Source organism: Passer domesticus, chromosome 19 (assembly GCF_036417665.1).
Source record: "Passer domesticus isolate bPasDom1 chromosome 19, bPasDom1.hap1, whole genome shotgun sequence".
NCBI classification, from domain to species: Eukaryota; Metazoa; Chordata; class Aves; order Passeriformes; family Passeridae; genus Passer; species Passer domesticus.
Genome location: NC_087492.1, coordinates 4616863 through 4643104, shown reverse-complemented (window position 1 = coordinate 4643104; position 26242 = coordinate 4616863). Strand labels below are relative to the sequence as shown.

The following is a 26242-nucleotide window of genomic DNA, read 5'->3' as shown; positions in this document are numbered from 1 at the left end:
TGTCCTCCCCTTCATCCCCCCAGGTGCCCTCTGCACAGTGAACATGCACACCTGCTGTTTCACCTGTCTGACCATTAACAAAAACACTGATCAGAAATAAATAAAGGGGTACAGGCACAGCCAGGCCTGGCTGCTTCCCTCTGGGATCAGTGCTGCTTTTCCAGCAGAACTGAGATAACACCATGCCTGATATTCCAGAGTTCCTGGGTGGCTCTGCTGAGCTGTGAGGGCACCAACTCCCACCTGTGGAGTTGTGCAGTTTCTTTACAAAGCACCAGAACCAAAGGGAGCTGGGACAGGGAGAACTCAGCTCGGTAGCTCAGGTGTAGCTACAGGACAAAGACACAAAGATGAGTGCAAGTGCCTGGCAGGGCAGGTAGATGGCACTCCAAATAAACTGGTGTGAGGTTGGAGGAGGCAGAGTTCAGGGAATACTGACCCCCTCCCACAAGTTAGAGGGCACCAGAGTTGCTCAGCCACCTCACCTGCCTGCTGGGGGCTCTGGTTTGTGGCTGCTGGGAAAAGAATCTCTGTATAGGGACACTTGGATTGTCCCCAGCAGAACACCCCTGAGGCCACCACACACACTGGGCAAACCTTAGGGCAGCAATGGCAACTGCACACTTCTTATTTTAACCCTGCCAAACAGAACCTTGAAAATTCATGCTTCCACAGACACTTCCTGGATGAAGCTGCTTCCCCAAACTGAGAGGGCTCCTGGTTTTACTGGAAGCCTGTGCTCCCGTGCTGCAGGCAGTGCTGTGAGCACAGGTTGGGGCAGACAGAGAAGTGAAACAGAAATTTGCACCTTTGGGTCCCTCTGTGAGAAAGGTCCTGAATTTCTCACTGTCATTTCAGGACAGTGTCATGAAGAAGAAGTGGCACAGGGAAAGGCACCTTGCCATTGTCACACGCAGGCTCTCCACAGAAACCTGCTCTGCATCCCCACTTCTCCTGGAGCATCAACCCCTCAGGGAGGGGACACTGCAGCTTCCCAGATGAGCCACGTTTTTGGAGCTGCAGTTCTGCCTCCGAGCAGGAAACTGTTGAGAGCCACTCTCATCCTGCCGTGCCTCCAAGGGCGTGCAAAACAAATGCCATTGTGCCTCCTCCATCCCCCACCAGGCTCTGACACATTCTCCAAGTGCAGCCCCCAGATCCCTCCTGGCCAGGTGGTGGCAGAGAGCAGACCCAAAACCCCACATCAACAAGGGAACTGATTTCATTATTCTAAAAACAAACAGCCAAAGGAAAGTTCAGCCTAGAATGGGCTCCTAGAGCAAAGAAAGGAAAATAGAGAGCGGGCAGTGGGGAATGCTTCATATTCCTAAAAGCCTTTTGTACGTTAACACATGGTGTCTGCTTCTCTCTAGTCACCTATTTATCACTCTCCTCTTTAGAGAAGGAAAAAAGTCCTGGCTGCCTTCCTAAGGCAGAGTTTTGTGGCCGGGGGGAGGGGGAGGGTGCTTTAAGCATGATGCAAACCATTTGGAGTGCACCGAGAGCTCTGCCAACACAAGCTGCACTATTTAAACAAGTGAGGAAATGATCGTATATACAACATGCCAGCGAGCACACACACACCAGAGGAAGTCGAGAGGGGTTTTCATGACACAGAGCTGGATGTCAGCGGCTGAAAGGTCGATATTTTCCCTTAACACCCTTCTCAATGACTTAATCGTGTTCCGTTTGCACAGAAAACTTCCCAAGAATAAAAGTCTGGAGGAATCGAGGGGGGATGTTTGGCCTACTGCTGACCTTGTCCGAGGTCCTCTCCACGTAGCAGGGCTCCTGGGGGGCGACCAGCAGGGGAACGAAGCCCGAGAGCAGCCGATCCTCTTCCAGGCTAAGCAGGGCAAGGTCGTCATCTGGGTCCTTGTACAAGGGCACCTCCGACTGATTCACTGTGGTCAGTATGTTACAGAAGTCAGCCAGCGTCGCCCACACATCTACTGAGACCCTGGGAGAACGAGGAGAGACGTGAGCAATTCAGGGCTGGAATGCGTTGGGAGTTGCCTGCAATGCTGCAGCGAATACCAGAGAGGTGAGGCCAGGCGAGGCCGGCACCGCCGCTGCCCTGCCCCGCTGCAGCTGCGCTGGCACCGACCCCACCAGCACTGTGACCCTCACCCGCCAGCTCCCTGCACGGGGACAGCTCCCGGGGTGTCCCCCTGCCCCTGCTCTGCCCACCTCTGCCCCAGGGGAGAGCTTCCCGGTGCAGAACCCAGCTCGTTCCAGATGATGTTACTCAATTTTAAAGGCTGCTGGAAGGACAGAGAGAACACCCGCGCTGCTGTCGGGGCTGAAGGGGCTCTTGGAGGGCTCCAATCCACCCTGGGGGGCTCCAGCCCAGCCCGGAGCATCCTCTCCTTCACACAGCTCCTATCTGCTGTGACCACAGAGATTTTCACAGCTGAACCCCTGCCATGGAGGGTTAAAGCCGTGTTTTGTTTCTCACGAGTGACCTGCAAAGCTGCCTCTGCCATGTCTCACGTTCCCAGAGTGGCAGTGATGTCCAGGGTGCAAACACAGGAGCCCTGGCCTGCTTTCCATGCGTTCCCATCACACATCCCCACGGCTGAGCACAACCCAGGGAAGGGCCAGCACCCAGAGACAGCCAGTGTGGAGAAAGCAGGGAAACAAGCAACAAGCATGGGGCTACTACAGCTGACCAGGCTGCCTCACACTGCATTTCCCCCTCCTGTTTCTACAAACACTCAGATTGGGTTTTTTTTAAGGATGTAAACTGGGATTTAAGTAGGAAATAGGGGAAACTGGGGCTGATGAGCTTCTGGTGGGCTGCTCCTCCAGCCCACACCTCTGGAGGAAAGCACAGGGAATCCAGCATCCCCGGGGGTGCAGCAGTGACCGGTGCGGGCCGAGGCAGCCCAGGGCTGGAGGGAGGCCCCCTGCTCTTTGAACTGCTCCAGGTGGACAGAGTCTGCACTCGGTTATTTACGGGAATCAATGTACCAGGAAAGCACACTGAAATGAAACATCTTGTTTTCAAGAGCGTCCTGGGAGCCAGGCAGAATGAGGAGCCATTAATCAAAGCCCGGCACGTAATCAGCACACATGTAAGGCAGAGTCGCCCACGTCCCTGAGCCAGCCCTAGCCCACGTCCTGCAAAGGAGGAGAGGTCCTTCAGAACCCTCTGCTCACAGACACCAGGAGCTGGGTTCATTCACAAAGCTCCATCGCTTGGCTCAGCCAGGTCTGGCTGTCAGAAATGTTTAAATATGGAAAAAAATAAACAGTTGCAACACGTTTTTCGGAGGGATCTGTCCGAGGCCCTTTGTGATGTAATGGGAAACGCTGCGTTTGTGCTACCAGCTGGAAAATAAACAGAGCTGCGAGGGTTAAAAGGAACTGAACTTTCCACGACCCCTATCTGCAAAAGAAGAAAATAATAAGAGGAATGATCCACTGCCCCACAGCCCTGATAGTTTATCCTCCGGCCCAGGCTGCAGAGACAAGCACCGGATGTGATAGGGCTGCTCTGGGCCACCTCCAAGGCGAGCTCTGCCCATGGGAGATGCACAGGGCTTGGGAGGCTCAGCCTCCCCCAGTGCCCTGCTGGCAACTGGGCTTGGCTGCCTGAGGCCAGTCACATAGCACTGGTGGGGCCCCACGGCCACGAGGGCTCGCTGGGATGAAGGAGGTGCAGAGGCATCAGCAGGGAGAGGAATGGGAAAAGTGCCCAAAACTGCTGGGGAATGAGAGCACTGGGGTGTTGGGGACAGGCAGAGATGCAGGGGACATTTCCAGGGGGCTGGGACAGCCAGGTGTATGGAGCCGTGGTAGAGGAGAGGGGAAAGGAACACATTGCAGAGAGTTTGCCCATATTCCCAAAAAGTAGAGCTGCAGGCAGGGGATGATGATGACAGCAGTGTGAGAGGAAGGCAGAGGGCAGTGGCAGGATGCTGGGCTGGACTGGGATTCACTGCAGGGCCAGGGTGGTGGTGGCAGGAGTATCAGCACAGATAAAGTACAGGGAGCAACTCCCTCCACAGGGCTTGGCATCCAAAGTCAGAAAAATACCACAGGAACAGTCACTGAGCTGGCACTGCTAATGCCCTTGCAGGCACCCAGCCCAGCAGCTCCCTTCCTCTCCCCCTCAGCAGCACTGCCAGGCAGGGCACCCCTCACCACCCCTGAGTGGGAGAGCAGCCCCTGTCACTTCATCCTTCACCTACAGCTTGACAGTGCCTTGCCACATCTCCCATTTGCCCTGGATGTGACAGATTCCCACCCTGGGCTCACTTCAGTCAAACCTCAGACTGCTGGCTCCCTGGGTAGCCAGCTCTCACTGCACTGCTACCCCAGCAGCACCCTGCAGAGCCTTCAGAAAGCCAAGAAAGAAGTAGTGCTGGCATTTTTCCATGGTTTCTCCTGTGATGGTAGAGCAGCACTGCAGAGATCAATTCTGACCATTTTCTGCCACCCTCTCGGGTGCAGCTCCTCCTCTGCAGCACAGCTCCCATCACTGCCACCACCAAGATCATTCACCAGCTGCTGCTGCTGGCAAAACCAGTGCGGACAAACGGCTCACACTGACACCTACAGCCCTGGGAATCTCCTGCTGGGACATGCACTTGCCCTGGAAAGGTCACACAACACTTGTGAGCCCTGTCAGCCTCCTTCTCCCCACTGCCTCTGCCCAGGACCACTTCATGGCCACCCCCAGGCTTTATTTCTGCCTTGTGTCACCCCACGGCACAGCAGTGCCGGAGCCTCTGTGCAGAGCCCAGGCAGCTCCAGGTGCCTGGAAGCTCTGTGCATGCACAGTGCCACGGCTTCACCGTCCCTCTGCGGAGGGAGGCCCCGAATTACTGACACGGAGCCCAGGCACGCAGCTCCCAGGTACAGGGACGAGGCTCCCAGAGCTTTTAACCGAGGAAGCGAGAAGGGGGTGAGCGCGAGGTCTTTCCTCGGAACGGGGGTTCATTCACTTCCCCACAGACACATTTACATTTGCTTATTCCACTAGGACAGGAAAAAAAAATAAGAGTTAATTTCTTTTTTATTGCCTCAGGATTCCAGGTTTAATGTAGCTGTCAGTGTGAGCGCAGCCCAGCTGCAACGCCGACGGACACGGCCCGGCCAGGCGAGAGCAAGTGTGCAGAGAGCTGGACTGCAGCCCCGGGGCTGAGAGCCACCCCGGCCAGGCTGGGCAGGGCTCCTGGCAGCGATGATGCCCATCTGGGCATCACCACAAGGCAAAAGGCACACAGTGAAGCATGGGGAGAGCAGAGGATGCCAGGGCGAGCCTGATGCTCACCGAATCCCCACCATCCTCACCGGGGGCGCGCGCTGCCTGGTGATTAATATCAAGCACAATGACCCCACGTTACAAGCCTGCGGGGGCCTGTGGAGGTGGCCATTTCCTGTGTAATACCAGCTTGTTTAAACACTAACATCCAAACTGCACAGCTGCAGCACAAACCCGGAAAGCGTGGCGCAGAAGAAGCCCTGCATTGTGTTGCCGGCGGCTGCCGAGCCGCGCTGCCGTGCAGATGGCAAACGCCTCAGGCTGCTGCTCCCGGGGCCGGGCACCGGCACTGCCAGCTCCCTGTGCCCGCCGGATGAGCTGCTCTGCATCTCCTCCTCCCGCCTGTCCTCCCTCCTGGACCACGGGAAGATGAACTGAAAGCGGCTCCTTTGCAAGGAGCAAAAAGGGTTGGCCATGGGAGCTCTTCCCAAAGGCCCTCAGCAGCCCTGGTCTGGGCTCAGAGCAGGATGAGGTGGTCACAGCCCTTCTGCATCAGGGATTTCCCCCACTCTGCCCTGCACACAGTCCCTTTGCCCAGCCAGGCACCCATAAACCCATAAACCCATTCCGCTCCCAGGAACCCACTCTGGAGCTGGGGATGTTCTTTACCCAGGAGAGGTGCAGTCTCTTCCCAGGCAGCCCCTGCTTTGCCACAGCCCCCTTCTCCACAGAGACTTTTGGCTTCTCTTTTGGTCGACTTTATCTCCAATCTCAGCCAGGTTTACACTGCTGAGACACCTCTGAACCCTGGCTTTGATGTCTTGATAGGGAAACTCTGGTGGCCAGAGTTACTGAGGATGGGATCTGCAAAAGGGATTTTCCATTTAGTCTCCAGCAAACTCCAGCAATGTCTTGGCACCTCTGTGCAAGACTCTGTCCATCCCTCCCAGTGGGAGCTGCCATCTCAGTGACACTTCTCCACAAGAGCGAAGTGATGAGAGCGATCTGGCACATCTCTCTGGGAAGGTAAGCTCTAGAATGTGCTCACAGCTTTTGGATTTAATTTAATACTTGGTTTAAATTAACCATTTTTAAATGCTTGCAGACAGTCTCCACAAACTGAGAGGCCCTTGGCCCCGTGTGGAAGGAGCATGCATTTGCCAGGGTCAGCCCTGCAGCAGTGTGTGTCTAGTCAGTGGCTTCCCCATCAGTCCTTCTGCTTCATTTAGCAGTGGATTAATTGTGGCAACAGAGCAGAGCAAGGAGCAGCTCTGTCCAGCCCTCTTCACCTTCCTCCCAGCCATATGTCCCAAAATGGGATAGAGTCACTTATACAGCAGCCTCCTTGGAGATCCACCTTCTGACCCGTCTGCTGCCAATATCTCTGACTTAGGGGAGCAACCCTGCTCCCTTTTTCCCTGAATCCCTGCTTTTACACCCCAATCTCTGCAATTCACTCCTGGGGACATTTGGTCTGAAAGTTGGTTCTCCAACTGCCTTAAATAACCACCTGCAGAGAACTCGACACAAGGTTTGCCATGAAACATGAAGACTGAAATTAATTTTAAGATACAGAAGTGACAGCTGCTTGCTGCTAGGAGACCTGGCAACACCTGGTTCAGACACACAATTCCTGAGGCACTGAAGCAGAGATGTCCAAGGTTAAGTTTAGCTCCTATTCTGGAAAGACATGAGGAAAGAGTCATGGAAAGCTCGCTGAGCACCTCTTCCAAAATAGGAAGGACACCTTTCACCTCTCAAATTCACACAGAGAGGTAGTTAGGAAGTCCAACAACTGAAAATCTGTTCCAGTGCATCCCCTGAGCAGTGATGACCATGCAGTGTGGCCAGGAGCTGCAGGAGTGCACCAGACCAAGAAGGGTGGATTTGGGGAAAGACGGAGCTTCTCACTTGGGTTCAATTCAAGACTGCTGTGCCCCCAGGTAGGGAGAGGCTGCCTGCCAGGAACCAGGGTTCATTCCTAAGCTCCCACCAAGAAAAAGGACTGTGAAGACACAGCCTCCTGAGGCTCTCATCCCACTCCACGAGCCCACTCCTGCATGGCTCACATCCATCTGCCGGCTTTCGGCAGCGCTCGCCCCTCACACCTTTCCCTCTGCCTCTGTCCAAGGGGGAAAGCAGCGAGCTGAGGAATTTGGTGTGGGGTTGGTTTTGCTTTTTTTTTCTTTTTTTTTTTTTTTTATTGTAAGGACTCAAATCCAGCAGTGTGATAAATGCATCCGAGCTACAATTAGGAAGATATATAGCATCAGAACGCGAAGGTCTGGGCAGCGTGGTGAAACGCGGGCTCTCCAGAGCCCCAGCTATGTTTCCCATTATGTAACCCTGGTCATGGGCAGACAGCCAGACTCCAAATGAAAAAGAGACTCTGGCTTGGCACCGTTTCTATTTTCCTATCCTCATTCGGGGTCAGCGCAGTGTCATACAGCTGCAGAGAAAGCTCCGGGGATTAAACCTGGGAAAGACTCCAAGACCAGGACCCGGGTTCAAGTACCAGCTGAAAGCAATAAACCAACTGCCACAGCTGGGCTGAGTTTAGACGTTCTCAAAGTCCCCCAGCTCTCTCCCATATGAAGAAGGAGCGATTGCAAACATGGCAAGAGAGGCCTTGGGACACACAGCCCCAGCCCAAAGCTCTGGCTGCGTCCTGCCAAGCTGCCCTGCTGGCCACGAGCCCAGCCCAGCATTCTGGCCCTGGATGAGCTGCTCTTTGATGAGAGCTCTGGGCTCTGAGTGGGCTTCCAGGTGGGTATGAGGCCTGTTTTTTCCAGAAGCTTTAGCACATTCATGGCATCTCTACAGGGCGCTGCTGTGCTTCAGGGGATTTCTACATCATTTTTCTGTGCCCATGCCATCACAAGAGGCAAGGAAAGTGGTTTAAGAGTATCCAACCATGTTCTCTGTTGGCAGTGGTGGATCTCACAGCATGTCCCAGCACTGGGAGCATGTGTGACACGGCCCAGGCCCCTCACTCAGCTCTGTAACTTGGCATCTGCACTTGCTCCTCACGTGCTCTCCCTGCTCCTGAGCTCACCCTGCCCAGAAACCTTGGCTTACTCCACCACGCCTGCTGCTCTGACCCATGTTTTACTTCTAAACTTCTTTGAAGCTGTTCCTATCTAAACCCTTGGACTCGGTGGCTCTACCTGGTTCCTGAAGAGCCCCAGGGCAGCCAGCAGGCTTGTGTCAATAGAGAGCTGAAACACTAACCCAGTGCTCTCCTTTCCTTTTCCTATCCCCAGGGCAAATGTTGCAAATTCCAGGTCATGCCCAAGAGCAGAGCTGGTTCCCTGCTGTTCATCACTACCTGCATCTCCATGGAAGCTCATCCACTGCTGTCCCAGAGTCCTGGGCCACCAACACCCATCCATACAAGAGATCTGGGCTGGAAGAGAAGCGTGGCTAAGGCAGATCCTCCATGAGAGCCAAAGAGTGGAGGAGCTGGGAGCCAACGTGGGGGACAGGAAGGGCACAGTGTGACAAGAGGGGACAAGAGGGACACCCTCCATGGAGACGCCAAGCAAGACAAGAGATACTTCCTCCACTGAACACATCAGGATCTTGGGGAGTAGAGCCCCCAGTCTATGCCCACCACTGCCCCAAGAGCTGGGGTGGGCTGCCACCACCACCACCACCACCACCAGCACCTTCTCCCACCCCAACGGGCGAGCAGGAGCTGGCACCTGCTCCATCACCCGGGGGGACAGAGCCCCGTGCCCCACAGGAGGGGGAGCGGCCGGTCCCAGGGCAGGCGCCGAGCGCTGGCTGCGTGAAGCCAATCAGAAATTCCATCTCGAGGCTGCCCGTGGCCAAGGGCTCGGCGGCTCCCTGCGCAGGCAGCGCGAGGGGAAGGGGGGATTGGTGCAGCCGGGCTCACGTGACGGATCCCAGTTTGAGTTCCTGCCCAAAGATGGGCAGCAGTTCACATGAGCAGGCAGCGGTCCCACACCGAGCAGCCGACAAACAGAAAACAGACTCCATCTCCACAAAATGAGGCCCAGAACTTCCTGTGTGAGATTTCCATTTCCTCAGCCAAATGAAAAAGAACTGGAGTAAGAGGCAATAAACCAGGAGAGCGGGACTGGACCTGACGCACGGAGCGGGGACCCATTAATGGTTAAGCCACTTTGCTGGATTACTCTTAATGCTCCTTCCCATCACCCAGGGTTCTGGCTCCTTTGGATTAACAATAAGACGTGATTTCAGGCTCTGGATCCGGAGTACCGGAGGCAGATGGAAAATCCTGCGGGAAAGCAGCTACGGAGCATGCTCAGATGCCGTTTCGCATACTCCATACTTGGCCCCTTCGCTCAATTTTCTGTCCAAAAATATGCAAATTGCCTAGTCCGCATTATGGACTAATGGGCTGAAATCGGCCAGTTTAAAAAATTAACCCTTTTGTGTGTTGTAGGGTAGGGACAAGCGGTTTCTGAAGCAGAGGGGAGGTGACTTTTGGAGCTCCAGGAACGGGCAAGCTGCTCCAGGCTAGCTGGCCCAACCAAGGTTAGTCTGACTCAGTCAAAATAAAGGCAACAAAACCCTTATGCTGGAGATGGAGTTCCCTCTGGTCCAGAGGAAGGCCCTGCCTGTCCAGCTGGCTGGGCCAGCAGAACACCTAAAGGAAGGGGATCCCAACAACACCAGATGCACATCCCAAACAGAAAGTAAAAATTCACCTCATAAGCCATCTTCTGACACATGGAGAAATAGGGCAGCTGCCAGGCACCCTCCAGCCCCACTCACACATCAATGAAGAAGTCACTGTGTCACCAAGGGTGACAAATTCCCAACATTCCCTGGGCAGGCCTTGCCTGGGTGCTCAGGTCACAGTGCCACAGCCAGCAGTAAAGCATGAGCAAGGGGGAAGGGTGGCACGAGGAGCTCAGGGAGGGAGCAGAAACCAGAGGGTGCACGTACTGTTTGGGGAGCTCAAGAGACGTTGGAGGAGGATTCCAGGTGTCCGGGTGGCCAAGCATCCAGTCCGACCAGACCTTCACACTGGGGAGCAGCTCCTTCAGGTCCTGGGGCAAGGCAGAGACCTTGATGTCGTCCTCCTCATCCTCCTGCTCCATCTCTTGTGGCTGAACTGCAAATAGAAGACGTGAGAGCTGAGGCAGCTCACCACAGCCAGGCTCAGGCAGGGACTGGGAAAGTATGACACAGATCCCAACATCCCAGCCTGGGACGCACAAGGGAACAGCCACAACCCACAGCAAGCACAAAGACAGATCTGTTCTCCCTCCGTGGACTGCCCTGCAGGGCAAGCCAGGGTGTTTGTGATCCCTTTTCTTGAGGGCAGCAGGGTGCCACTGCACCAATCTCAGAGACAGGATTCCCAGGTCCCAGTTTTAGGAAGTTTCCCAGTTGCTGGCAGAAAACATGGCCTCATTCTATCCCTTTCTTCCAAACACTTCTGTCTGCACACACCAGGGGCTTTCCTGAAGCTGATCTAGCTAAAACCTGGGCAGAGCTTGGGATGCTGGGGGAGAATCCTAAGGTCCCAAAAGAGGAGAAGGGATGTAAAAACCAGCAGGCAATGAAGGCCTGACCCCCACCAGGCTGCCTCGTGGGCCCCTGCACGGATCCTGCTGCTAAGCCCTTACCTGGCACACATTCCCTCAGCAGGCTGGTGCACCTCCTGACCAGGAGGGCAAACATGGAGAGCCCCAGGGCCGTGGCCTGTTCCTGGATGACGGAGCGGCAATCCTCAGAGATGCACTCTAGGAGACAGAGAGGGTTTGGGTCAGATCTGGTGTCACCTTCACAGCCTCCCTTTCTGCATCCCATGAGGGGCAGGGATGAGCAACTCCCTAATTTACACCTGTCCCAGACACAATTGTTCCATGCAGGGAGGACAAAGGTGGTGAGTAGCTGCTCTGGAGTGGGAAGAGGCTGCAGCCACCCTGCCCACACCATGCCCAGCCCCACGCCATGTGCTGAACCAGCCAGGACCACGCTGGCACTCAGGGCTCCCAGCACAGAAGCTGCTGCTGGGGTTGATGCCTTCCCCTGAGGAGGAGGGGATGTTTAAGTGTTAAAAGGGTAATTAGCTGCATGTTTGATCTCTGTCCCTGCTGGAGTTTTAACCTCAGCAGCTGAGGAGGGGGCTCCTCCCATTAGTTTCACAGTCACACAACAGCTTGTCAAGAGAGCTTAATTGGAACTGTTACTCAAGGAGATGCCACACAACCACAGCCCTTCCAAAGAGAGCTGGCTCAGAGTGAGAGCAATCCCCCCGGCACATCTACACCCAGCCAGAAACCACTTCTGAGGCTGCTGAGAGCAGCAGGGAGCTGGCTCGAGGGAACTGCCTGGAGCCAGCCCTGGGTTAGGCTGGGGAGGCCAGGGGTGCTGTGGGACATGCCAGCCTGCCCCAGAGCTCTCTGAAAGGGTTTAAGCCTTAAGGGAAGCCTCTGCCCTCCCAACTTCCTCTACTCCCCATTCACATCTTCCCAGGATGTGGGGGAGTGGCTGGCTGGGGTGAACCCACACATTTACTGGGCTCCTTCCCATCAGTGCTGTTTGCTCTGTGCAGGATGCTCCTCGCTGGCTTACTGCAGCATCAGAGCTTCCACCTGAGAACAGCTCCTCAAGGCAGGCAGAGGACTTCTACAAACTCACAGCTACTGACTCTGGATGGCTGAGTGAAGCCCCAGGGCTGAGACAGAGGCAGAGCCCCCAGAGCCCCCCAGCTCCCAGGCACCTCTGCTGGAGACATCAGCACTGGCCACACGTCAGCACGGAGGTGCTGGGAGCTGAACTGCCCAGATGAGGCAGAGCAGGGATTTTGAGCAAACAGCAAGAGGATTCGAGCAAGACACTGGGACCATGTTTAAGCCGGGGCTAGCAAAACACCTGAGGTGCACAGAATAAACAGTGGGGTTTTAAGGACAGATCATTTCAGAGGAGTGGGGTGGGACGTTAAAAACATCCAAAAAAAGACAAGAACACACCAAGAAAATACAGGAAAAATAGGGAGGAATATCTGAAGGCTTGATTGACAGTTCTTACAGCTGTCAAGGAGTTCAGCACCCAGTGTGGAGGGTAACCCAGGGCAGCACCAAGGCACCTGGTAGCTGAAAGAGGGTGCTTTGCTCGTGGAGCCAGGGCTGAGCTGATGCCGCAGAGCAATGGTAGGAGGAAGTGCTGTACTACAGGGGCCGTCAGCTTTTGGAGGAAACATAAAACTAAAGATGTGACCACTCTGGGACAGTAAATCTCTTTCATGAAGCCTTTCCCACAATTAAGAGTGTTAGTCCCAGTGCTCTGGCCACAGTCCAGTCCAAGAAACTACAGTCATCTTCCCCGCGCTCCCTCCCCTGCGCTCGGGTGAGATGCTGGACTGTCTTCCCTTCTTGTCTTAAATGGACACACAACAAGATCACGGTGGTCCAGCTGCCACATCTGAGTGTGGCAAGTCCCCTGGGTGGTGAAAATCTCTGGGCATTTCAGCATGGACCCCCACACTTTGAGTGGGCAGCCTCCAGGACTCCAGGCACTGCGCTCCAGCCAGACTCACAGTGACCCCCAAGCTGAGCTGGTGCAAAAGCTACATCCTGTCCCCCTCAAAACAGGCAAAGCTTAAAACATCTGCTTCAGTGTTTGTGATGGTGAAGGTGACGAGCACCCTTTATTTCAGGGTGTATTTCAGAGACTGGCTCCAAAAGCTCTGTGGTGGCTGTGGCCAGGCTTGGTCCCAGCCCTTCCCACTGCCACCAGCAGCTCTTGCTGCAGGCTACAAGTTCCCCACACAAAATTTAACAGCCAAAATACAGTAAAAAGTTTCCTGCACTTGAGCTGTGGCAGGTTCAGCTGTCCATCAAACATCCTGTGCTGCTGCAAACATGATCTGTGTGCCCACCAGCTCATAAAGCCACGCTGCTCTGATGTACCCCAACAATGCTCAGCCCTGGTACAGCCTGCAAAGCTGCCCACTCTGCAGGTAAGAGCATTAGCACACCCACACTTAAAGGGCTGCTGTCACACAGTTCCAGCTCAGCTACCATGGGTGTTGTCAGCTCATCATTAAACTCACAAAACGCACACAACTCCCCCAGTCCTGAAAGTTCATTCAGCGGATGAGCTCATCAGCCTCATTCCCAGGAGAATCCTCCAGCAGAGAAAGACAAACATCCAGGTGGGTGCTTGCTCAAGACCCCTGAACATGCACCAGCAAAGGCCTTTAAGAGCTTAATTATAGCAGAAAAGAGGAAAGCACCATAAATCAGGAGAAACTTTCTCTCTGTGCCTTCTCACCACTCTCCTCAGGAGGCTGGGAGCTGTGGCTTGCCCCAGCTGGGAGCCAGTGGCCAGGGCTAACAGAGGATGTGGGGACAAACCCAGGCCACCCCTGCCACAGGAGACAGACAAGGTAAGGGTATGAAGGGCAAAGCACTTGGGTGTTTAAACAGAAACTTGTAAAATGTTTTGAGTGATGGGCAATAAGGAAACCAACTCTCTGGACCTACTCAGTGTCTGAGCCTACCCCGGCACTAAGAGGAAAACATTTTGTAGAAAATATGCTGAAGTGAGGTTTGGAGCAACAAATCTGCTCTGGAGCCCACAGGGCATCATTACTTCTGACCTGAGCTGGTAATTACGTCTGTGCTGCTGGAAATGCACAGTAAGACACAAACTTATTGGAAAGCAATGTTTTTGGAGGATGGAGTGACACTTAGGTCACTTTGGTCCCTGCAGTTGCACAGCACTAGTAAAAATGGAGATACCAGCTGCCCCAAACCAACAAGCATGGGCAGAAGCATCCTGACTGCCCACGTCAGGGCAAACTGCAATTCCCAGATCTGTTTCCCCAGATCCCCAGTGGGTGCAGGTGAAGCAGAATGAGTGACAGGCAACCCTGCATCCCACCCCCGCAGGCTGTCACAAAGCTCGGTGACAGAGACTTCAAGTGGCATCAATGGCACCCCAACAGTTAAAGCTGCCACAAATCCACTCCACTTCCTCCCCTGAAACCCCAAATGGGGCTGTAATCAGATAACCCTCCCAATTCACACCCAGCCACGCTGCACAGCTGGGGCACACCGTGGAGGTGTCAGGCAACTGTGGAAAGAAATCACACACAAAGGAAGGGGCCACGAGGTTACAAGCTCTGAGGTAGCTGGAGCTGTGGCTCCTCTGTGCCACCAGCAGCCACAGCAGTGACACTCCACAGGAAATCATCCAACACCACCAACCACAACACGTTCCCCCTCCACCTTTCTCTCCTTGTAAGCCAGCAAACATCCCTGTTAATGCCAGCCCTGGATAAACAGCTCCTGTCACGTCACCTCTCAGCTCTCGCCTGCGCAGCCACCCTGAGAACACCAGTGCTCAGCAGGCTCACAAATGTCACCTCTCAGCTGTGCCACTGCCTTCAGAGGTGCTGCGTGGGTGCAGAGGCAGGTGGGCAAAGCTGGCACTGCTGCCTCAATAACTGCTTGTTAAACCACAACCTAAGGTCAGGGCTCCTGCACTCGCAGCCAAGACTGACTCAGGGTAAATGCACACCCTCATTTGTGCTGTTGTACCAACACACAGCCCCTGGAGCCAGCTGAGCTGGCCTAAAAAGCCTCCTCTGGGGAGCTTCCTTAGGCTGGAGCTGTTTCTGGACCACTGGTAGCCCCACATTAACATCAGCAACATTCCAGTCTGTGGAACCCTGCATGGGGCTAGGAAGGAGGAGGCAGAGCATTTTCAGTCACCAAACACTTTGAAATGACTGATTTGTACTACCCCACACTTCATAGGCTGAATCTGCCTCAAAGATCTGTCTTTCTGCACCAGAAAAATAAATGAGAGCCCTGCAGAGCCTTGCAGTGAATGTCAGGGCTCTGGAGGCCAGACTGGCAGCAGGACATGAGCTGCAACAGTGCTGAGCACCCTGCCTGACACTTGCCACTTGTCAGCCCCTTTTTCTAGCTGGCTCAGACTTTGCTGAAGTTTCCATGCTAGGTGCCTGTGTCAGCCTGAATTCTCCTGGAAATCTTCAGCCAAAACAGCTCAGCCACTTGTGAGAATGAGGCTAGGAACCAAGATAGTGGCTTACCCCTGTTTGTAAAAAAACACTTACAACCTTTTCCTTCAGCTAATCTAGCAACTGTAAATCCTGGAACAAGGATCTGAGATTTTGCTGCAGAATAACCTCTTTAACAGAGAGTTTTCCTGTCCTACTAGAAATCTGTCCACACTTAGCCAAGCTATAAACATCTGAAAGACAGCAGTTTTTCCATACTCGGTAGGAATTTGTTTCAACAGTTAAAACTTGTTAAGATTTCACCTCCCTGAGCAAGCTCCATCTTCCTACATCCCTTCACCTGTGTTACAGCAAGTGCCCTGCTCCCATCCAGCAGGTGGGGACTTTTGTAAAAATGTCCTTGTATGAGTGCCTGAGCTGGAGACTGGACCCAGGCTCCTCCAACTGGTGCCCAGGAGATCTGCTGTGAAGCAGAGCCCAAGGGTAAGAGAGGGATGGGATGACAAAAATGGGAGCTGATGAGCATCAGACTGCAAGAACAGAGCAAAACCAACTGGGAACCAGCGACGGGTGGTTTTTGTGAAGATCAAGAAGAGTCCTCCTGTTTCTTTGCGTGTAGGAAAGAGGGTTTTTTTCCCAGCTGAGGTCTGGGCTGCACAGAGAGTGCTGTTTTCCTAGCAGGAGGCAGTTTCCTGCAGGGATTGCAGGGAGCTGGGTGGATCAGCAGCTGCAGCGCCCTCTGCAAGCTCCTACCTGGATTCTCCAGGGGTCTGTGGGCTCTGCTCCCACCCAGCCTGCAGCAGAGCCCCAGCCAGGACTCCCGCAGCCATCAATCTACCTGCTCCACAGGGGAGAGGGTGACGGGCAGAGAGAAAGGGGACTTTTGTAGCGGGGAGAAATTTGTGCTTCTCTGAGAACGTTATATTCATGGAAAACATAAACCAACTGTCGTCAAAGTCGTCTGAGCTCAGGAAATGGAGCGGCCGGGAGAAGGCTGCCATGTGGCCGGATGTTATGTATTTCTAATTAGTGCTATACATCTTTCAGCAGCGAGTGTCCTTTTGCTGGGAAACACAACGCGCTGCCCTTGTTATTGTAACTGTCAGAGAGTGCTTAAACAGATAATCTCCAGGAAAAGTGATAAACACATCCCCTCTCCCACTAGGGTGTGCAAAACAGCAGTGCCAAACCTTTATTAGGGCAGCACAACCAACCACAGGAAATGGGAATGGGAAAAGAGCAAGGGGCAGCCGCCCACGAGGAGAGGGATTTGCTGGAGGAAGCTTCTCGTGGCTGCTCGAGTGCCATGTGCTGAAGGAAATCCTGCGAGGGACAATCGGGGCACAGCCAGCACAGGACACGTGGGCTGCTCACAGGGATGGGGCAGGGCTGGGAGTGAGGGCCCCCAGCTGTTCTGCTCTGAGTGTGCCCCCAGTTCGGGTGGAAAGGAGCCACAGCAACCCCCAAGCTTACAAGCAAGCAGAGGACATGCTCCCCCATCCACCCATCCCAGCTAACAAAACACAAGGAACGCTGAACCTTCCACAGTTAAAACAATCCCAGCCAACAAATCTCAAAGGAGAGCAGATTCCTTTGATTGGAGCAACCAAACTGCCTCAGCCGAGGGTCAGGAGGGCTCCAGGGGGGCAGTCTCCATGCTGGCCTATCTGTCCTCACCTGAGCTGTGGCTCCAGGTCTGGAAGCCCAGAGCAGTGCTGGCAGCAGGTGATCCCAGTGCTGGCAGAGCAGCAGGGATGTGCTCTGCTCCCAGGGAACAACAGCTGAAGCCACCTTTCCTGGTGACAGGGTGAAGGACTGTATGGGAAGGCACTCAAAAGAACGAACAGTTCTGTGGACACAGTCCCAAGGATGACATAACAGGCTGGCCAGGGGACACGGGAGCTGCAGGAGCTCGGCGAGCACAGGGCTGGGGGCGAAGGCACCCGCCTGATGTGTCAGCACATCAACTCTGGAGGCACAGACAACTGATTCACCAGCTGGCTGCTGCCCTGAGGGGAAGAGACCCGAGCTGGGGTCACCTCGGAGCTGACACCACCTGAAGGCAATTCCTCTGCTCCCTCACTCTCAGACACAGCTTTCCCCGTGAGTCACTCGCGCCAGACACAGCCCTGGCACAGCTACAGGGCAGCCCCCTGGGGTGGAGCTGTCTGCAGGAAATGGGTGAGGAGAGCCCTGCTGCCGGCCCAGCCTGGTGCAGACCGCACACAACCACGGGAATATCGAGCAGCAGAAGTGAGGGGGATGCTCACAGCTGTGGGGCATTTCCCCGCCACCCCCTCGAAGGGGAGCTGTGAGTCACTGGCACTCCCAGCTCTGGGAACTGCCGAGTCACACACGCACTCATCTGCCCCCGAGAGAGCCTGGGAACCTGCAGGCACTGCTCAGCCCTGGCTGATACCCTGGGAACGATGGGCAGCTTTCCTGGAAGGATGCTCCCAGATTCTGAGCAAACAGGATGCCCCGGTCCTTCCACCACCGTGGCCAAGCTGAACATCACCACCTGCAGCACACAGGGCTGGACCTCTCCCAAACCACCTCAGGATTTTAGTAACAACCTGGATGCCCCCAAACCACCTCCCTGTGCTGATGTCCCCCCGTGGAGAGGCAGGAAGGCCCTGGGAGGGTCTTGGTCACAGCAGCAGCACCGGGGAACTCGCTGCACGTGTTCCCAGAGCAGCTGGGGCCGCCCAGGAGCCTGCAGCTCCCTCTGCAACCCTGAACTTGTCCGAGGGAAGGAAGGAGGGAGGCCTAGGAGGTGAGGAATGCCGGGGGCCTGGGGAGGATGGAGCAGCTCTCCCTGTGGAAGCCATTAGATATTCAACACTTCATTTGTTTCCAGCCGTCCTGGACTGCAGCGCTGGGCTCTAGGATGGGAGGCTCTTCTCTGACGTAACCAGGAAGCAGCTGCAAAATTAAGGAATCCCTCATGACATCATAAAAAGGGTCGATGGTTTACAGGGGAAGGTATAAAAATTAATGACATATTCCCACCCGAAGCAGAGAGCCTGCCCAGGAGCCACAGGGGAAGCCATGCTCTGCCCAACACGAAGGGGCTGCCTGCCCCAGACAGCTCTGGGCTGCCAGCTCCCTTTGGCTGATCCAGGAGCTTGTGTCTGGCTCTGATTGTCCCTAAGCCCAGGCAGAGCTGGATCCTTGCACCTGGGGTGCGATAACCAGCTCAGTATATCCTTCCTGACCCTGATGAACAAAGCTTTAGGGAATGACTTTAGGGACAGCTTTCTTGTGTACTCGGGGCTGGCCAGGAGTCAACGACAAAAAAACATAATTGTGAAGTGACTATTAATAATACTAACTTAATAAGAAGTTATTAATTTCCACAGGGAAAGCAGACACATGCACAGAGTGCCCCAACACCCCAATTTCTGAAGCTCTGGGAGACCAACCCGACCTGCAAGAGGAGGCAATGGCAATGGCACAATGTCCCTCCCCACCACACAACCCAGGCTAGGTCAGAAAGAATGACATTAGCCTTGAGGACAAGCACAAAGCCATTTCCACTTGAAAAGGGAAAAGGATAGTGGTTTAAAATTAACTACAGCCTTTTCCAGGAAATATCAGTGGAAAGAAGCAGCCATTTTTAGAAATGTTATTCTCAGAAATTTCCTGAAAAGACCCATCAGTCAAAACACAGATTGAAGCCATTTCCACTTGCACTAAGCAGCACTTCGGAGCTCTCCCTACACGCTTGGGGTGCTTGACCCAGCCAGCAAGGGCAGGATCCTGCTCTGCCCCCCTGACCCCAGCGAGGCTGTGGGAGTCAGTTTGGGACGTGGAACAGCCCATACAGAGTCAGAAACACTCCCCCTGCCTGGGGAGGCACATCCATCCCAGTTGTCACTAGTCACACTTGCACTGAGACACGCCAGTCCCTGACCACCACAGCTGAAGCAAAAGCTCCTCCAGGCTCATCCATGCTGGCAAACCTGGAGAACTGCCAGAGAAACTCTCATTTCTCAGCACTGCCCTCACTGGAGCTGCTCTGACACTGGCATTGTGACACAGGCACAGCAAAGTGCCAGCAGTGTCACAGCAGATCCCCAGAGCCACAGGTTCTGCTGCCAACAAGTGACAGCAACGTGAATTTGACCCGTCTGGCAGCTAAAAGGCTGGCAAAGCTAAATGTATGTACCTCCTGGCTGGCTCATAAGGAAGTGTGTCCCCTCAAGCTGGCATGCCAGCTCATCAGCATATCTATAGCTCCAGACCAGCCTGGCACCAGCTGTCTCTTCCTGTGGAGGGAATATTTGCCATAAAATGCACAAGCAGGATGCGTTCAGATGAAACAGGGAATGCTGCATGAAAGGAGAAAAATCACGGATGACAGAAATGGAAAATGGTTTTAGGGGCACTGCAGTGATGCAGAATGAAAAAAGAAAAGCCCTGATGGCCCATCCTCTGTCTGCACAGATCTGTCAGCTCTTTTTGAAGATGCCAGAGCTATGAACCCCACCAAAAGAGCCAGCGAGGAGCTGGGGAGCCTGTCTAGGTTACACAGCAGCATGGCAAGAGCTGCCAGCATCCCCCCAGGAGCTGTGTGTGCCCAGCCATAAGTGTGTCAGATGTTATTTACAACAGGGAGGAGGTGTGAACAGGGCTTCCCAAGAGATTTCCTCCAGCCCTGAGGGAAGTTTACAAATAAGGACAAATAACAGGCAGCATTTTGCACCCCCCAAGCTCTTGCTGGGGGTGGGCATGTTCTTGACAGCAAAATGTGAGCAGACAGCCTAGAACTGGCTTCCTTGGGTGTGAACCTGGGTGAGCACTGAGCCTGCAGTTAAAGCTCATGAGAGCAAGTGCCTGCAGACAGGAGCATTCAGAGAAAGGAGCTTTTGATGGGGCAGGAACAGCAAAGTGTGGAGCTTCCTTTTCAGCACATTCCCTCCTTTGCTGCTAGTCTTAGGGCTTCCTGAGGGCCCAGTGTTTGCAAAGCAAATGCCAAAACATGAAGTGAAATCTGTGCCCTCCTCCCAGCTCTTGGGAAGCAGGAAATCCCAGGGTCTCTATCAAATGCTTGCAAGCCTGAACTGCCTCCTCACCTCCCACTCCAGCCCTGCTTGGTCCCTCCAGCCTCCCTGGCTGATAGCACTGGCAGCCCCAGCCCCAGGACACCCCACCAAGAGGGGCACAGCCCAGCCACTCTGCCTGCTGTGATGCTTACTTAACAATTTCCATTATAAGACCTTGGTTTCAGTTCCTAAGAACTTTGCCAAACTTTAACCATTTAGGCTGCAATCCTTCATGCCAAAAGCTTTCTTCGAGCTAAATTTATTGGGAAAATTTCAACTACAAAGGTTCAGCCATTTGCCAGAATGAGGTTAGGGAAAATATATTGTTCTTCTCAAGTTAAAAATTCTTTGACCATTTCAGCAAAATCCCTAGCACCTTCACACTTGGAGCAGGAACCAGAAGTTTGGCAGGGGACAGCAGAGGGGTCTGGGTGTGCCTTCTGCCATCTCCATCCAGCTTTGCCAAGGTGGGGGCCTATGGAAATCTGGGTGCTCACTATCAGACAGCTCTCTCACGCCACTCCAACCAAAGCTGGTTCACCTGCTTGGACAGAAGAATAAACCAAGCCAGGTGAGGCACTGGGCACAGCAGAGCAGCCCCTTCTCCAGCCCCCTCACTGCTCTGCTGGCACCATCAGTGGCTGCTCTCCCCAGAGGATCCCAGCCCCACACATGCAGCATTGCTGCCGTGGCAGAACCTGCTGTGGTGCATCCAGATTTACGTGCCAGCCAAGGATCCCAGATGAGGTCAGCCTGGTTCCACAGGGGAGCTCGCTTTTCTGAGAACTATGGAAACTACACATGCAAAAAAATCTCAGAACACCAGACTTGGAGGCATCTATGCAGCTTCAAGTCAGCTCCATCACACTCACTCACCATAAAGCCGTCCTAATGACACGTCACTTTTTCTCCCCTCAAGGTACCATTTTCAGTCAACACAGAAAATTAACAGGCAGCAGAGACCCTCCTGCGGAGTGTTCTGATGTGCTGAAATGTGCACGTGTTCAATGAGCCTCAGGGCTGCAGAACAAGGTCATGGTTTGGGGGATTAAGATGCAGAACTTGATTCTATTCCTCATATTGGTGCTGAACTTTCAGGGAGATCCAGAAGTCCCCTTAACTCCTCCCAATGCATGTGCTCAACTATTTTTGTGTCCCTCACTTGTTGGTGACACAGAGGAGATGGAATTTGCAGACACTGGGCAACACTGCTTTGATCAAAGGCAGCTCCTGAAGGATCATGTTTTTAGGAGAACTCTATCTCTTGCATCTCAAGGTGGGCAGACAAAGGACTAGAAAATCTGGCATTTTCCTTAAGCTCAGTTCTCCATCAGTACCATGAAAAAAGGCACCCAAACCCAAGCTTTGAGCACACACCAGTGAGTTTACACCATTATTTGGACCTGAATCTTGTAGATTTTCCTGCACTCCATGTGGCACCGAGCATGATGATAACACTTAATTAGTGGCTTCTCTGGAAAACTCCCATGAGAATGGAAAGAAATTTCACAAGCAAAAGGACAACAGGAAAATTGAGCCTGGGATCTCTTTGTCATCATCTTTTGTATCACGGGAGGCTTTGTGTGCCTTACACCACACCTGAAGTGCCACTGGGTGCAGCCTTCGAGGCTGGCTCTGTTTGGAACCAACCCCTCAAAACGCTTCTCATGAAGATGCAGCCAGATTCGCCCACCAGACCTCGGGTGGTGAACAGGGACTGTGGTCTTCTGTGGAAATTTGGAAGAAGTTCAGCTGCGGGCGGTGCCACGCAAAGGGAGGTCTCAGGTGTCGAGCGAGCGATTCCCTGCGGGAAGGGCCGTGACCACAGGCACAAACCCACAGCACGCAGAGAAACCACTCCAGGAAGTTTAACATCCGAGCCCCCCTGTCAGAAAATACGATCTCAGTGCTCCAACAACTCACACGGAGCCGGAGCCTCGGCTCCCAGCGCACGTGAGGGCTCACACAGGCGATGGAGCTAAAGAGCCTCAACCCTCCACATTCATTAACGAGCCTAAGACATCATGCTTTTACGCCAAATTCCTCTTTACCCCTGTGATTTGAGATAGGATTGGCACAACTGAGATATTCCCTGCAGCTACCGTTGCTGCAGCATTCCCAGCATGGCCATACAGAGGGAAAGGCTGTGCTGGGGGTTGGTGGGCTGGCCATGGGGTGCCCCAGCACCCCTTTTGTTTGCTGCTGTGTCTCCTGGCAGGAGGACACGAGGGAGCTGCAGGCTCCAGCGCCGTTTCCTGCAGAGATTTGAAAACCTGTTGCAGTTCCAAAGCGAGCTTCGATTTCACTGTGACCAGCAGCTCGGAGACTCATAGTTACTATACAGCCGAATAAAATATTTTTTCATAAATTTAACGCCAGCATGTCTGTGTTTGGAAACTTTGAAAATCCATGTTGTATGGTTTACTGCACTGGAAAAGGTGCCAACAGAGTTTCAAAGGAAGGGAAGTGTATAACTGTTTCCTTTCAAATGTATTTTCCAATGGGATCCATTGAGGGAAAAGGCTGGAACTAACTAAAACATTATTAAAAACTGTTATGAAAAGAGACAGAGAGATGGAAAAAGATAGACAAAAACTCCAATACACAGCCGAAAGGGAGGGAGGGAGACAGGCGGCAAGAAAGGGGATATGGGCAGAAAGACACTTTGGGTGGGGAAAATGGGGCGAGACGGGGAGTTTTAACTGGCAGTCACCCTTCGTGGTTTCATATTGTTGCAGATCAATTGATCAGGATTTCAAGTGCTGCTGGCCCGGTGGCACAAGGCGAACCACAGAGTTGGCTGCAAGCTCAGCCCTTGCGAACTGCTGACCTTCAGTTTTCAAACCAAAAATATTCCTTGGGAAACGGTTACACCAGGTCCCAGCCCCGAGGCTGCCAAGCGAAAAACAAGCACTACGGACCTGAAGGAACGCCCCGAGTAACTTACACCAAAGCAACAAGCAGGGCTAGTAGCCTGAAGTAACTCCCTGGTGTGATTCAAGCGGCAGTAACCGCGCGTGACATGTGTGCAGAGGGGCTTGGCTCTTCCGTCCTCCCGGAGCGGGGAGTTCTCCAATCACCCTCCGTCGGGATCAGCGTCGGCCCTCAAGCCGCTCCCGCTCCGTTGGCCACGCTCAAGCTGCTCCAACCAAGCCTATAAATACCAAAGCCATCGGGTCCATACAGTGCAGTCACAGCCCGATTCCAAACCACCGCTCCGGCTCCAGGCACAGCCCTGGGTTTGCTGCCCTGCGAGCGAAGGGGGAGCCAAAAGGGGCTGAGAACACACGTTTTGTCAAAGACTTCAGTGCCCTGGCCATCAGGAGGCTGCCAGGGTCGGGGCTGGATCTCTGTTGCTCTGCCAGGCTTCAAAGAGCCAGGCCGGGGGTGGGCAGAGCTCAGCGAGCGCCTGCAGAGCTCCAGGCCTGTGGTTCCACGGGGTGTAGTAACCCTGGGCTGTAGCACACATGTCGAGGGATGAGGGGAAAAAAATAAACAGACAGACAAAAGAATGAGGATGCTCTGCCAATTCCAATTGTGCAGCTTTTATTTTAAATGCTTATCAAGCTGAGAAAGAGCAGAGTTCTTGGAAAACAAGGTTTCCTTTCTTCCCATGCCAGTGTCAAACACCCTCAAGGACGGGTACAGCACAGGCGCTCGCTGCCGGCCGCCCTCTCCACAGCCGCCATCCCGTCCCGTCCCACCCGCCTCGGGAAGGGTTTCCAGCTCACAGCCCTGGTGTTTCTGGTAAAAAGATCTCTCTGTGATTTTTTTTTTAATACTATATATATATATATATGAATTTTTTTTTTTTATTAATCTCCAATCTGGCTGGGTTCAAATTATGGCCAATTACCCACCAACACTTCTCGCTAATAAAATAAATTTTTACGGGCCCTAATTACTGCTTTCGCTGAACTGCTCTACAGGAAGCAGAGAGGCTGTGGCTCTCCAGACAGCAGCAGCAGACAGGAAAGCTACGGCGAGCAAACGGAGGGGATGGAGGGGGAGCGCGGCGCGTGTGCCATGCGCACGGCGCTGGCCCGGCCGTCAGCCCCCGTCAGCCGCTGCACCCACCACCTGTGACGCAAGGCTGGCTGCTGGGGACAAGAGTGACGGCCGCAGCTCCACGCCGGCATCCGCGGACGCGAGCCGGAGGGGAAATCGTGCTTGGAAAGGGCTGCATCAATCACGCGTGACGGAGAGGCTGAGCCGCCTCCCAGCGCCGCACAGGGGTCCCCCCGCGAGCAGCGCACAGGGGAGGCGGCTTCTCAGCCCGGCGCCCACCTTTGGTTCTCTCTGTTCCAATCGCGGCTAATTGAAGGAGACACAAATAGCAGGAAGGCAGAAAATCCCTCTGAGAGCGCGAAGCATCCAGCCTGCTCCCTGCTACGCTCACACGCGCGGTGCTGCCTGCCAGCACAGCGCAGCCCCAAGGGGTGACAAACGAGCAGAACCCACCGGGTGACTGCAGCCCACAGCCCGTCCTGCCTGAGCCCCGCTGCTCCGGGGGAAGCAGGGAGAGCAGAGCCGCTGTTCTCCGTCAGGGAACACCCTCCGTGGCAGGAAAGCCGTGGCAAAACCACCGGCTGCTGGAGCCCTCCGGAGCGCGGCTGCCACGCAGGTATCCCGGCTCAGCTGGGGAAACGCTGCTCTGCGAGATTGATTGATTTTTTTTTTTCCCTCTTTCTTAACCAGGATTACACTAATTTCCAAGGCCTAATGGAGTCCAGCTGTGATGGGGAGGCAACGCTGCAGTAGTACAAAGACCTTTGCACGTTGGTGCAAACTTGTACAATGCTCAGCACACACACACAAAGCCCTATAAAAAGGATGCACTGCAGTGGGATATTTTTAGTCTTGACAATACGGCCCTAAAAATACGACTTTGCTAATACATCACTACAGAAATATTCCCAGTGTCCATTCAGGAACGGTTTAAAACATTTATTTTTGTTTCCTTTTGCAATGGTCAGAGAGGAGGGAGAAAATAGAAACTCATTGATAAGAGGAAACGAGAGAGACATGAAAAATTGAAAACTACCTAAAAGCTCATGGAGAGGTTTATTTTATTAGTTCTTAATAAATATCTTGCAGATTTCCTCAGGAAATACACCAGATCACATGTAAAATAGTTTGGTACTGATGTCAACTGTGTCAGCATATGAAATCTATTAGGGTGAAGCCACAGCAGGGTGATCAGCGTGCTGAAAAACTGCACGGCACTGAGGCGAGGGGGGGTGGGGGGAATCTCACGGCCCTTCCAAATTCTTCGAGAGGTAAAAAAGTCAGCCAAGACGCAGAGAGAGAGAAAAAAAGATCCCACATCCTGCTTTGCGCTGCCAGCAATGTGAAGTGCCCAGAGATTAATTCTATGTCTGGCCTGGAAATGTGACTTTAAAGCATTGGAGGGAGCGGGGAGGAGGAGGAGAGAGGAACGAGAAGGCCAGGAGAACCGGGACTGGCACCGTGCCACCGACCCCCCTCCCGTCCTTCCCAAGCCGTGTTTCAACGTAGACAGCAGTAAAGCCCAACAGACGGCAGCTCCCGGGGCTGCCAGGGCCTCGCACCAGCTGGGGCGCGTCTCCCGCTCCCCGTGCAGATGGCTCTGGGAGCATCACTTCCGCTGCGCCTGCTTGCCGAGCCACCCGCGCCCATGTGGCCGCCTTTGGCCGCTCTCCGCCGCGGCCCCGAGCGCGCTTGGGGCCCCCCGGGCGGGACGAGCTCGGCTCCCAGCACCAGGCACGAGGGTTGTCAGCCCTTGGCTCCTCGGGCTGAAGGGTTTATGCTGTTCCCAACCCGCCTTTGGCAGTCGGAGCCTCCTTCTCCAGCCCCGTGCCATTACCCGGGGAGCAGGCGCTGCTTTCGCAAGACGCCCCAGCTCCGCTCCTGGGGCCGAGGAGAGGCACCGGGAGGTCACTGAGCCAGGGTCAGGGGGCCAGATGATCCCAGGAGGGATGGGAGAAGGGGGAATGGAGAAACTCCACA

The 26242-nt window shown here is 54.1% G+C and overlaps 1 protein-coding gene across 5 annotated transcripts in view; it reads right to left on the bottom strand.

Annotated features, from left to right (window-relative positions):
- SMG6 (SMG6 nonsense mediated mRNA decay factor) overlaps positions 1–26242 on the bottom strand; it is a 107173-nt gene that overhangs the window by 43375 nt on the left and 37556 nt on the right. For all 5 annotated transcript variants that reach the window (XM_064394800.1, XM_064394801.1, XM_064394802.1 and 2 more), the window contains exons 11-13: positions 10837–10953; positions 10151–10319; positions 1759–1960 (exon numbers count right to left, since the gene is read on the bottom strand). In XM_064394800.1, coding sequence (XP_064250870.1) covers positions 1759–1960; positions 10151–10319; positions 10837–10953 — 488 coding nt within the window. The remainder of the gene's footprint in view (positions 1–1758; positions 1961–10150; positions 10320–10836; positions 10954–26242) is intronic.